Source organism: Pinus tabuliformis, chromosome 7 (assembly GCF_031772625.1).
Source record: "Pinus tabuliformis cultivar Carrire ecotype Pingquan chromosome 7, CPIR1, whole genome shotgun sequence".
NCBI classification, from domain to species: Eukaryota; Viridiplantae; Streptophyta; class Pinopsida; order Pinales; family Pinaceae; genus Pinus; species Pinus tabuliformis.
Window position 1 is genome coordinate 421,709,943 of NC_142293.1, and position 13,481 is coordinate 421,723,423.

Consider the following 13,481-nt stretch of genomic DNA (forward strand, 5'->3'; position numbering starts at 1 on the left):
ACACTCCTGGTCTCAAAGCTCCTCCTCTATCTCCAAGTACCCTGCATATTCTCTCCACTTACACACCTCACTCACTCTCATTTGACCCACACCCGCCCCTCTCAATAGTCCTCACTGCGCCCCCGGTGGATACCCCTGTAACTGCCTCTACAAACCCTCCTGTTTCAGGTCCGCGGCCTTCAAGCTACTTCGAGACCCCTGCGGTGATTATAAAACCTGCTAAAAATATCTCTCCTAAAGGCGTCCCAAACCCTTTTGTAGACCACCCATCGGCTCCTCGCACCAAAAAAAGGAAGACTAAGTGCATAAAGGCGACCGCAAAAGACATTACTATCAGATTTGGCGAGACCTCGGCCATAGGGGAAGCTGCGGTCATGGCGCGCACTGTGCTGGTTGGACATGTGCGAGGCCGAGCATACTCGGCCAATAGACTGACACAATGGGTCAAGGAGATTTGGGGTGCACTATTGAAATAATTTCCGGAAGTTCACGTCCTGCCCCGAGGGTGGTTTTCATTACATTTTGCAAAGGAAGTTTACACGGATCTGGTACTTGCCAAGTACTGGCACATTGAGATGGCTCCGGTCCTTCTCAAATGGTGGAGCCCTTTATTCGACCCGGAGCGTGAGCAAATTAGCACTGGACCTCTATGGGTGAGATTGCCAGGGCTCCCATTACAGTACTGAAGCGAGGATGTTCTTATCAGAATTGGGAATGCACTAGGAACTTATTTGGACCATGATCGCACATTTGTGGAATCGAAGAACCGAACTCTTGCTCGTGTACTGGTCCACCTGGATACCCGTGAAGGACTGGAGGAAAAGATAACTCTACAGTGGGGGAAATATAGTAGGATCCAGATCTTGGATTATGAAGGGGTTCTGTTTCGCTGCAGATGGTGTCATAAGGTGGGACATCTCTACAAAGAGTGCCCACTTAATAGAAAACCAGAGGACTCCCCCAAGGTTACTCCTATCCCATCCAGAGGCAACTCACCGGTGGTCTCTCGTCCTCCCTCGAGTCCTACATCAGCGGCACTATCTACTCCACAAAAGACAGGGATGATGGGGCATGGAACATCTTCGCCGTCGATGACCAGAGCACGTGCTGCCGCAGAAGCTGCACATGTCTCAGGTATTTATCTAAACCCTACATCCACATCTTTTGATAATAGCTCATTTGTGGTTGTGTCATCGGCTCAGATTTCCATGGCTCACTATAACATGTCGACCTCCCCCCTAATCGCCTCCTCTGCCCCATCACTGCATTCTCCCTCTACATCCACCATCTCGCCGACATCCTCTGGGGTTTCCATTACCCATCAATACTTCCTCCGTTCTCGATCCCATCCCAAGGATATTCCAAATCAACTGGCCGGACTAGGGTTATCTTTACCAGGCTCTGGTCCACTGACTTCCAGAGGGAGGAAGTCTGATCTATCCAAAGCCATTTTGCGAGCTGGGGCGGAGGTAGCCTCCGGTCGTCAATCCACTCTCGACGGGGTCCTTAGAGCAAATTATACCCCGAGAAGCGTTCCCCCATGAAATGCCTATCTTTCAATTGCAGAGGCATGGCTAGTGCCTCCAAGAAACTAGCCTTGCAGAGACTCTTTGAAGTTGAGCCGACTGACATTATTTTGCTTCAAGAAACCCTTGGTCCGGCCGAGTACATTACCCGTTCTCTGCAATCTCTGGTCCCGCGCTGGAATTTTGTGGCTCTAGATGCTGTTGGGAGATCGGGGGGGTTGGCTATTGGATACAACCCTAGGTCCATTAGGGTTGATGCATCTTGGGGGGGTTCGGGATTCATGGGCATTGATGTTTTCTCTGCTGAACTCAGTAAAACCCTTCGGATCGTGAATGTTTATGGACCCTGCCAACAGAGAGAACACTTCTGGCACCATCTCCTAAATCTCTCGTTACTGGCCCCGAATCACATCATCATCGGAGGGGACCTAAATTTCTCCTTGGGTTTCAGTGAATCCTGGGGGTCTTCGGCTCAGGTAGATGCTATAATAGGGCACATGACAAATCTTCTGGATCAGACCAATTTTATTGACGTCCCCATGCACAAACCACTCCCCACTTGGAGAAATAGGAGAGTGGGCAATGCTGCTTTGGCCCGAAGACTTAACAAAATTTTGATGAAGGGTCCGCTCATTCAACAACTCCATCATTATAAGCAATGGGTAGGTACAAGAGTTATTTCGGATCACTCCCCTGTATATCTGGAAATCCTAGGTTCCCACCATAAGCCGAAAGCTCCCTTTAAATTCAACCACACATGGTTGCAGGACCCGGATTTCATTAAATTGGTATCTAACTTCTGGAATGCAAACCCCATCAACAGAGAGGAATCATTGGCAAAAGGGTTCTGCAAAAACCTAACCATGCTGAAACACATTGCTATCAATTGGGCTAAGGATAAGCAAAGCAGGGAAAATGCACAGCTCACCCACATTGAAGCTGAACTGAGCTCCTTATTGGACGATCGAAGTTTGGGTTTCATCTCAGGGGATGAAAAGGTGCGCTTGATTGAGTTGGAAAATCAAAAGGCCCATATACTCAAAGAGAGGGAGGAATCACATAGGCTAAGAAGCAGAGCCATTTGGCTAAAAGCTGGTGATGACAATACTAGAGATTTTCGAAATTATGCAAAGGGATGAAAGGTTGCAAATACCATCTGGAATCTCCCTCTTCCTGAGGGAGGCCTAGCTGACTCATTCAACAAGCTTTCCCTACTAGGTACTTTGCACTTCAGGAACCTATAAAAGAGTTCTCCCGGCTCAAATCTGGATGAGATCATAAATGTGGCAAATCATTTCGCTAGATTTGTCAATGAGGAAGATACAGAAGAGCTCTTTGCACCAGTTACCACTGGGGAATTGGAGAGCACTTTAAAATGGTTCAAGAAGGATAAGAGCCCAGGCCTGGATGGTTAGACCATTGAGTTCTATCTTACTTTCTATGAGTATTGGGGCCAGACCTACTGAAGGTAGTGGAGGAAAGCAGAACTACTGGAACCCTATATCATGCCATCAACTCTACTTTTATTGCCCTCATCCCAAAGTCAGATTCCCCATCCTCTTTTGACGATTACAGACCCATATCTCTGTGTAACTGTCTCTATAAGATTATCTCCAAGATTATTTCCAATCACCTCAGACCCATTCTATCTAGAAATAGTGGTCCTCAACAATTTGCTTTTCTTGAAGATAGACAGATTCATGAAGCCATAGGATCGGCGCAAGAAGCTCTTCACTCTATCTGGTCCAAACATCTCAAAAGTATCATCCTCAAGATCGACCTGTCTAAAGCTTTCGACCGAGTCAACTGGCTCTACATCAATATGCTTCTCATCCATCTGGGTCTCCCTCATAATTTCATCACCTCGATCATGGCCTGCATTACTACCCCCACTTTCAGTGTCCGCATAAATGGATCGGCTTCCCATTTCTTCCACTCAGAAAGGGGGCTCAGGCAGGGTTGTCCCTTATCCCCCCTTCTCATCCTTATTGTCATGGAAGGTCTAAGTCGATTAATTACTTCAGCCAAGCGGGAAGGATCCCTTAGTGGCCTTAAGATCTCAAATGACTGCTACCTTACACATCTATTATTTGTGGATGACGTGCTTATTCAGCTGGATGGTAGCATCAGAGACTCCCTGTCTTTCTCTAGGATCCTTCACCTTTTCTCGACTGCCACTGGGATGCTTGTCAACCAACACAAATCCACTATCACTTTTGCTCGTACATCTATCCATGAATCTCAATATGCACACCAAGTATTCCCATACAGTATACACCCACTGGACAGAGGACTTAAATATCTGGGTTATTGGTTAAAACCCACCTGTCAGAAGATAGCAGACTGGGTCTGGCTAGTCACAAAATTGGAGAAAAGGCTTACCTGTTGGAGCCACAGATACTTATCCAGGGCGGGAAGGTTGGTGCTTATCAAATCGATCCTGGAAGCCACCCCAGTTTTTTGGATGGCACTTGCTTGGATACCCAGGAATATCCTATCTCACTTACAACAACTGTGCAACAGATATCTTTGGGCTGGGAATCAAGACAAAAGAATTTTTGCCTGGATTAGCTGGCAAAAGATTGCATTGCCAAAGAGATGGGGGGGATGGGGATTAAAAGACCTCCCTCTTTTTGCTCAAGCCCTTGCAGCTAAAATGGGCCGGACCCTGCTGACTAGTTAGAATCTATGGACTCATATATCATACCATAAATACATCTGGCCCAAAGACATGATGGATTGGGTCAGACTACCTAGTTGGCCAAAGACAGGTATCTCATCGGTGTGGAAGGCTTTGCTTCATTCTCTACCTCTCATAAGAGACAATCTGGTGTGTAGGATAAATTACGAATCCCTGGCTCGGATAGGACTGGATCTGTGGATCAGATATGGAGGTAGACATCTACTCTCTCAAGACCTCGTCAGGTATCTGCACTCCCGGGAGATCAAGGTGCTCTCACATATTGCTTATTAGCAGAACACAGGGATATTTGCACAGGCATGGAAATCGGCTCTCCAAATAAATCTACCACCTAGATGGCACCAGGAATGGCATGAGTTCATAACAGCGATATCTGAATCCCACATTAGAATCAAAGAGGGATTGGATGAATTAGTATGGTGCCAGGCCGAGAATGGAAAATATTCTCCAAAAGCAGGATACATTTCTTTAAATCTACATAAGAAACCATATTCAATTTCAAATTGGTGGAGAAGCATTTGGAAACTCACGGCTCCGCCGAGAACCAAATTATTTTTTTGGTGTATACTGAGAAACAAGGTGCCTACCGAGGAACAACTCACACATAGAGCCTTTCAAGGGCCCACCTGGTGCATACTGTGTAAATGCGCATCTGAATCTACAGACCATCTCTTTCTGCGCTGTAGTGTTATACTATCTCTGTGGAATTCCTTATCCACTTCGATCCGATATAATGGGCAATGGGAGGGAGATGACCTGAGCAGCGCATGGGATGTTTGGTCAAATAGACACAGGGGAACCAAGCTTCTGAACCTACCTGTACTTGTCAATTGGCACATTTGGAAAGCCCGCAACCGTCACATATTCGACAACAGACCTGCGCATTGGCCACAGATTGAGGCTGGGATAATATCTGCATACAGGGAGCTGCCAGATCCCCTGCCTCCTAGAGAGCGTCGACCACATCCACCTCCGTGCATTGATAAAAACTCACCCTGGGCTTTCTTTGACGGGGCCGCAAACCAACATGGATGCGGCGGAGGATTCATTTTGCATATCAATGAACAGCATCTCTATAAAGTCAAGATGGGTTTGGGTGTTGGAACAAATAATTATGCTGAGCTCATTACCTTGCGCCACCTACTGCATTTCACTTTGGGACACCAGTGCACCAACATAAACATTTTCGGGGACTCAAAGATTATTGTCAATTGGTTCAATGGCATTTTTGATTGTCACATTCACACACTCAGCAACATTTTAAATGAGGTAAATATTTTCAAGGCAGAATTTAACAATATCTCTTGCTCTCATATCTACAGGGAGCATAACAGCAATGCTGACAAATTATCCAAGGAGGCCGCGTTAATGCCCAGAGGCGAATGGGTGATTACCGAGCAGCGAGGGACAAATGAATACCAGTATTACCACCGGCCATATATAGATCCAATCTATCAGAGGGACCCTGGTCATTGACCAAGCTATTTTTGGTTTTTGTAAATTCTGAACAATATACAATATTTTTGATAATTACTGAACAAAGTGTAAGGGCCCTGCGTGGCTCATGTACATGCATAAATCAAGCATAATACAGTTGATAGTTTCCACAGCTGAATATAGCAGATTGCCCTGCGAGGTGTATCTGGTAACAGTTTCATAGCATTTTCTTATGATCATAGTCCACAGTGACATACAACATATGCAATAGCATCTATAATATGTAATTTTTCCTACTTAAAGAAATGTTATGGATTTTTCCAGGGGAAAAAAAAGATTGGTTGAAATGTCTCCCCTCTTATTGTGTAATGATGGCAAGAATTGACTTTTGTGTACTCTATCATTAATTACTATATACTATATAACTAATTACTATGCAGAATATATATTAATAATTTGAAAAATAACATTATATATTAATTACTATGTACCATAAACAAAAATAGTTTGTAATCATTTTACACTCAAAAATACATTGACTTTTTGTTTTACAAAAATATTTTAAAGTTTTATAAAGTTTCTAAAAAAATTATCATATTAAATTGATTTTTCGCAAAATTAAAATTATTTTTTAATTCAAAAATTCCATTTTCTCATTGGTGTAAAGTATTGAATAGATAATTTTTATGGGATTTATTTTTTTATTGTCACACGACAAAATAATTTAAGAAATATAATTTTTTTTTTAAAATGTAAAAATGACATGTGTACAATTTGTACAACTCTCATTATATCAATTTGAACTCTAATGACATGGCATGTGTGTTATAATTATTATAGTGTATCCTCCATTATTTAAAAAATATTTTTATTTATGTACTTGTTTTGTATTTAATACTATTTTATTTTAATATTAATAAAAAAATTTGATAAGACCCCTACACGTAGGTTCCATCATAAATACCTTAGATCAATTCACACAAGACTTAGTGTCAACCGATAAGAACCATAGCTCACATTATCAAACACAAAAACTTGGATACAACTTTTAAATAAAACCATAAAATTAAACAAAAATAATGCACAGTTGTATATATACATGGCCCTTATTAGGTTTTTTTTTAATTGTTTTTAGTAAAAACAAAACACTAGGACATAAATTTTTATCTTTTACTTTATATAATATTTTCATTATTCTTACATAAAAAATTGTCAACTTAATATAACCAATTTCTAATAATGTTTTAAATTTTTTATAATTTCTTCAAGTTAATTTCTTTGGTGTACATGTTGCTTGTCAATTTAATATAACCATTTCTCAGTAGTGTCTTAAATTTTTCATAATTTTTTTAAGTTAATTTCTTTAGTGTGTCTGGTAATATGTATGTTGATGAAATGAATATTCATAACTTAGCAATATAAATTTAAATAATGCAATTTCATATAAAATAAATTTTATTTTAATGATAAGTATAAGTTAAATAATAATAGAAATATTCAATTTTATATGTGAATTAGGGATGGATTTATATTTGTATATCTTCTTACAATTTTAATATATACAATTCTATATGTAAATTAGGGATAGATTTATATTTTTATATCTCCTTATAGTTTATCTTAGTTAGGCAAAGTAAGCCTAGTATAATTTTTTTTTAATATTTAATATTTTAACGTAATTTTGATATAAAAGTTTATTATAGTTATAAATAATTAATTTTGAATTAAAGAGGTATAAAAGTATTTTCCAATTTAAAAACTTCCCAACTATGGTAATAAAAATGGCATCTTTTGCTAAAGGTAGGAGTTATTATCCCTCCAGCTGCAAGGAGTGGATATACGCATTCAGAAATGAGTTTGCATCCAATTATTTCTAGCGTTGACCATAAATTAAACCCCATGTTATAATGTTAACATTATAGAAAAAATTAATTAATTTTTTTTTTATTATTATTTTTTTTTTAATTTTTGATTGGTTAATTGGGTTGAAACCTTATTCTATAATCATAGTTCCATGATTGGAGTTGAGAGACTTGCAATTCAATGCGATTTGTCACATCTCCTTGCCCTTGTTGCTCGCAGATTGTGCACACAAACCAAAAATCCTTGTTGATTGCATATTGCGCAAAAAAAACAAAAAATCAAAATGTTTTTAAAATATGCTTCAATATAACTTCTCCTGCATATGATGACTTCAGCAGCTAGAAGTTGCCGATTGTTTGCCTGTCTCCGTTGGTCTCTTCCCTTCTACGCATTCAGAATCATCAACGTGTTGACATTTGAAATTTCTACTTTCAACTAAACCCGGGTTGTATGTTATTATATTCCAACTCCATTTGTACACTTTATGAAATAGTGAAATATGTATCATATGCATCTTGCAAAGTAATGTATGAATTGAGGGGAATATCAGAGGAAAATTTCTCAGCGTGTTTAGTTGGTCATCATTTTATATTTAATAAGTTAAAAAAAATGATTTGATTATTCTTTTCATTTCTTAATTATGCGTTAAATTTATAAAATTCTAAAATTTCAATACATTTATTATAAGTCTTTAAATTGTAATACATTTACATTAACCATTTTAAGTAAATCATGAAATTATGAGAAAGCATTTTTTTGTCGAGTGAGATTTGTGAAGCTCCAAAGGTATTCTAAATATATTGTACAAAATATTTGCTATAGGGAAAAGGGGTATTTTAAATATTATGTGCAAAAGCATATTTAACAAAAATGCCAATCAAATTAAACCTTGATGTTATAATGTATAAAGTCGACTTTGTTCCTCCATTCATATATGTTTTCTACTTTGTTCTTCCATTCATATATGTCTTCATTTTTTTTACTCTAATTTAATTATAATTAAACCAAGCAAGAGTATCTAGAATGCGACATTTGTTGAAATGTGGCAATTAATACATACTTTTCAAAGTTCAATAATTAAACTAAGCGGCAAGGAACACTAGCTATATAGCCTTGTTCCCCGTTGCCAAATATTGTGAAACTTTATTTGTAAGACTCATTTCTTATTATTTTTAATTACATTAACATCCATGTAATAATACTTATTTTAAATATTTAAAAATATTTCATAAATTTTTTTTCTACCTTATCCTAAACTTAAAATTAATAAATGGTATCACTTACCTTTTTAATTGTTGAAACAACCATTTTGATATTTAAAAAGAAATTTAAAAAAATTATTTTAGAAAAACATAATTTAAGAGAAAAAGAAGTAACTTAATGTAGTTTAAATTTGTTTAGAAAATTATGGAAATTTAGATTTTCATAAAATTTGACAGAATTTTTATTAAATTTATATTACAGTTGTGAAGATTTAAGATTTTTATAATGTTATAAAAAATAAAAAAATTTAGAGATTTTTTAAAATATTGAATCGATTTACACTATCAAAAACACATTTGATTTTTATAATGTTATAAAAAATAAAAAAATTTAGAAATTTTTTAAAATATTGAATCGATTTACACGATCAGAAACACATTTTTACCAACAAATTGCAAAAAAAAATTATGCATTATACTCGTAACATCTACTTTCTCACACATGTTTGGAAGGCATGAGAGATAGAGTCAAAGTTGTTTTCGGGTCAATGACCGGATTTTGTATGGTCTGAGAGAGAGTCAAAGTTGTTTTCGGGTCAAATACCGATATCTAACCAGTTCCTAAATTATCCTACTCTGCCTTTGAATAGTAGTAAAAGATTTCTGTTCAAAGACGACATGTATATCTATTCGATGGTATGAATGAAATACCACTGCTCTGGCCAGTATATTACCTAATACCCAGTAACCCGATTCGTCGTCCTCTTCTAATTTTACTTAAAGTTTCACTTAATACTCAGTAACCCAATTCGTCCTCCTCTTCCAGTTTCATGACCCATGCAGCAGAGTAGGATGAAAATGCAAGGATATAATTTTATGTGTCTCATAGCATTTCTAGTTTTCAATATTTTCCAGTATTTTGGCAGCTTACCTTGCACTCATTTGCTGCGTTAACGCTCTGTCAGCAGATGGAGCCGCCCTTTTACAAATCAAGTCATCCTTTGTGGTTCCAAAGAATGTTCTTTCAAGCTGGACAAACGATGTGGATCCATGTAAGTGGGAAGGTGTGCAGTGCAGCACCCATGTAAGGCGGGTTATTTCAATTTCCCTACCAAATAGAGGTCTGTCTGGACGTCTTTCCAGTGCAATAGGAAAGATGCCTGCCCTGCAGAAGCTCGATCTTTCGGGCAATAACTTGTCGGGTGCTATTCCTGGCCAAATAGCCAACTGCTCTCAGCTTCGTCAACTCAATCTCGCTAACAATTCCTTCGCAGGCTTCATCCTTCCGGATATCGGGAACTGCAGCCCTTTTACCGTTCTGAATATCAGTACCAATGATATTTCTGGTTTTCTTCCATCTGAACTGGGTAATCTCGTAAGCCTGACTACTCTGTCGTTAAATACAAATAAACTCAGTGGTGTCATTCCATCGTCTCTGGGAAGGCTTGCCAATCTCGATACCATTAGAGCAGAGTCCAACTACTTCAGTGGCTCTGTACCACCCGAAATAGGCAATTGCAGTAAACTGCGGATTTTGATCTTGAAAGAATCAGGATTGCGAGGAAGAATTCCTTGGGAAATTGAGAATTTGAAAAATCTTGTTACGTTGTCCCTGTTCGGCAACAATTTGACGGGTACTATCCCTCGTTCTATCGGCAACTGCAGCAGCCTTGAAACCATTTCTGCTTACAAGAACTTGTTACATGGTACGATACCAAGGGAGATAGCTCGGTTGGAAAATCTGAGACATCTATGGTTTTATCAGAACCATATTACAGGCTCAATTCCTGCAGGATTTTTCAGAGGACTGCTAAAATTGGAGTCGTTTGATGCATCTACCAATAATCTGATTGGGACTATACCAAATGAAATGGGCTCGCTGAAGATTTGAAACACTTGTCCTTTGCTTCCAATAACATGTCCGGCTCGATCCCCTCATCTTTTTCCAATCTTACAAGCCTGCAGCAGCTAGATTTATCAGAGAATAAGTTTGAAGACACTTTGCCTCAAGGAATCGGCCGTCTTCCCAATCTGACAGAGTTGTATCTCTATGATAACAACTTCGAAGGTCCGCTGCCTTCTGGACTTGGCAGCTTCAGCAACCTGGAGTACCTGGAATCGTTTTCCAGCGGACTGAATGGATCCATTCCTTCGGGGTTGTGCAGCGGTAGGTCGTTGACCCAGCTTGCCATCTTCGAGAATCGGCTGGAGGGGAACATCACCGGCCTTCTACAAGACTGCGTCTCACTACAACGCGTCCGCCTGCAGAACAACCTCTTCACGGGCTTCATACCGAGTAACATCTCTAAGCTCTCCAACTTGAATTACTTTGAGATTTCTCATAACAAAATCCATGGAAGTATACCCTCTTCCGTAGGACAGATGGAGAACCTTACTAATCTTCTGCTCGCGGACAATAATCTCTGCGGCGTCATTCCTGCTGAAATAGGAGACTTGAGAAAACTGGGAAAACTCGATCTGAGCCGCAATAATCTCACTGGAACGATTCCTCCAGAAATAGGAAATTTAATTAATTTAGAGGTTTTAAATCTCAGCGCAAACTCGTTGGAAGGCAGCATACCGGCAGCAGTTGGTCACCTTCAGATGCTGGAGAAATTAAATTTGAGCGTAAACGCACTGAAAGGAAGGATCCTCCCGTTCATTGGGGAATCGCGGACAATTAGGCGAGCTATACCTGGCTAGAAATAAACTGAGCATGACCATTCCTTTGGAGTTGGCAATGCTAGCAGACACTCTCATATATGGGTTAGATCTAAGCTGGAACAATCTTTCAGGATCTCCTCCTCCTCAGATTGGAAGCTTGACGTTACTTGAATCCTTGGACGTCTCCCATAACCAGCTCTCCGGTCAGATTCCTCAGTTTTTCCTAGACATGAAGAGCCTGGATCATTTCAATTTCTCTTTCAACCTTTTTACAGGGAGCATTCCTTCATTGAGGAAATTTCTACAAGGTCCGCAGAATGCATTTGAGGGAAATCCAGGTCTCTGTGGACCTCCGACAACCAAGAATTGTTCCGATGCAGAAGTTGCACGTAATAAGAAAAGAATAAGCTCGGTGGCAGTGGCGGGGATTACCATCGGCTGTTTTGAGACCATAATCATTTTCAGCCTTGCGCTGATGTACATGATAAAAATATCAAGGTCGAGGAAGGAGCGACAGAACAATGAAGATGCTACAGTGGGTATTAATTCGGCAGATGGGCGAGGTATAATCAAATACAGAGATATAGTAGAAGCTACTGAGAACTTCAGCAATGATTACGTCATCGGCTCTGGCACATCCGGGATGGTGTACAAGGTCGTTATTCCAAGACGAGACAAAATCCTCGCGGCCAAGTGCTTAAAAGTAGACGATAATGGATATCGCAGTCTGAGGCACGAGATCGAATCCTTGAAGCACGCCCGTCACAGAAACATCCTGCGTCATCGGGACCTGATAACAGAGCATGATGGAACGAATGAGGTAATAGTTCTTTTGTGTGACTACATGGTCAATGGATCGTTGTGGGAATATCTGGGCGGAGCATCGAAACGTCCTAATCAGAGGCTGGACTGGGGGACTCGGTACAACATTGCAGTGGGCGCGGCAGAGGGACTCAAATATCTACACCACGACTGCGAACCTCCAATAATTCACTGCGACATAAAGTCTGCCAACATATTGCTGGATGATGAATATGTAGCACACATCGCAGATTTTGGACTTGCCAGGCTACTGAAAAACCCATCAGTGGATTCTGAATCAAGCTCTCTTTTCGGAGGGACTCTCGGCTACGTTGCGCCCGGTACTAAATCTCCATTTGTTTTCTGTTTACAAAGCTGATTGAATCCACGAATTATTGTTATTATTATGTTAGTAAATCATATTCCATTTCATGCGAATAGTCATAAACTCCGAAGATTAACGTTTTGTGCAGAATGTCGGTATGGAGTGAAAGCATCAACAAAGCAAGACATGTATGGCTTCGGAGTGGTGTTATTTGAGATGGTAAGCGGAAAGCCTCCAGCGGTAGAAGACGGCCATGAAGAATTTGTGCATATCACTGCATGGGCTGCGAAGACGGATTGATTAAATAATTGACAAGGATTTGAGAAGTAACAGTGATTATAAAAACGTGAAGGATGAAATAGTGAAGATAATGGAGATTGCCTTATTTTGTAGTCGATCTGCTCCCAATCTCAGGCCGCCGATGAACGTAGTTGTTGACATGCTTAATCGTCTAAAATCTGAACAGCTGGCTGTCTCTTCTCAGTTCACATAGAAAGCAGGGCATTTTTTCTTTAATGATGATAGGTGTGTTCTTTTTATTTTGGTAGGGTCGTTTATTTTGGAAAAGGATTTTCAAAATTTTTAATTATCAATGTTATTAAGATGAATAAGAGCATTTAAATTTTTCTAAATAATTGTATTTATTTATAAATAAAAGATTGGGATTTATGATTTACTTTCAAACCGTTTATGTTTTATTTTTATTTATATTTTAAATTAAATTCATTAATTAAAAAATTTACTAATATGAGGTTGTGTTATAGAAAATGAGTGATAGTTGTTGATTTTTTAGGCATGTGGTATTGATAATCCATGATATTGATACATGGTGTTGTAACAATATCTATTTACATATTAATAATCTTCATTGTAAAGTTGAGGATAAATCTCCATGGTTAAGAATCTTGTTACATATTTTTTTAACTATATATTTTTAATGATTTTTTAAATTTTAATAAAAG

The 13,481-nt window shown here is 39.1% G+C and overlaps 2 protein-coding genes across 2 annotated transcripts; both read left to right on the forward strand.

Moving 5' to 3' along the window:
• Positions 1 to 1,570: 1,570 nt before the first annotated feature.
• LOC149247749 (uncharacterized) lies at positions 1,571 to 2,665 on the forward strand. Its single transcript, XM_089445335.1, has one exon. It carries the CDS (start codon positions 1,571 to 1,573, stop codon positions 2,663 to 2,665), a length of 1,095 nt encoding a protein of 364 aa, XP_089301461.1.
• Positions 2,666 to 11,445: 8,780 nt separating this feature from the next.
• Positions 11,446 to 12,819, forward strand: LOC149247750 (putative leucine-rich repeat receptor-like protein kinase At5g63930). Its single transcript, XM_089445347.1, has 2 exons — positions 11,446 to 12,535; positions 12,668 to 12,819. Exons 1-2 carry the CDS (start codon positions 11,446 to 11,448, stop codon positions 12,817 to 12,819), a joined length of 1,242 nt encoding a protein of 413 aa, XP_089301473.1.
• Positions 12,820 to 13,481: the final 662 nt, after the last annotated feature.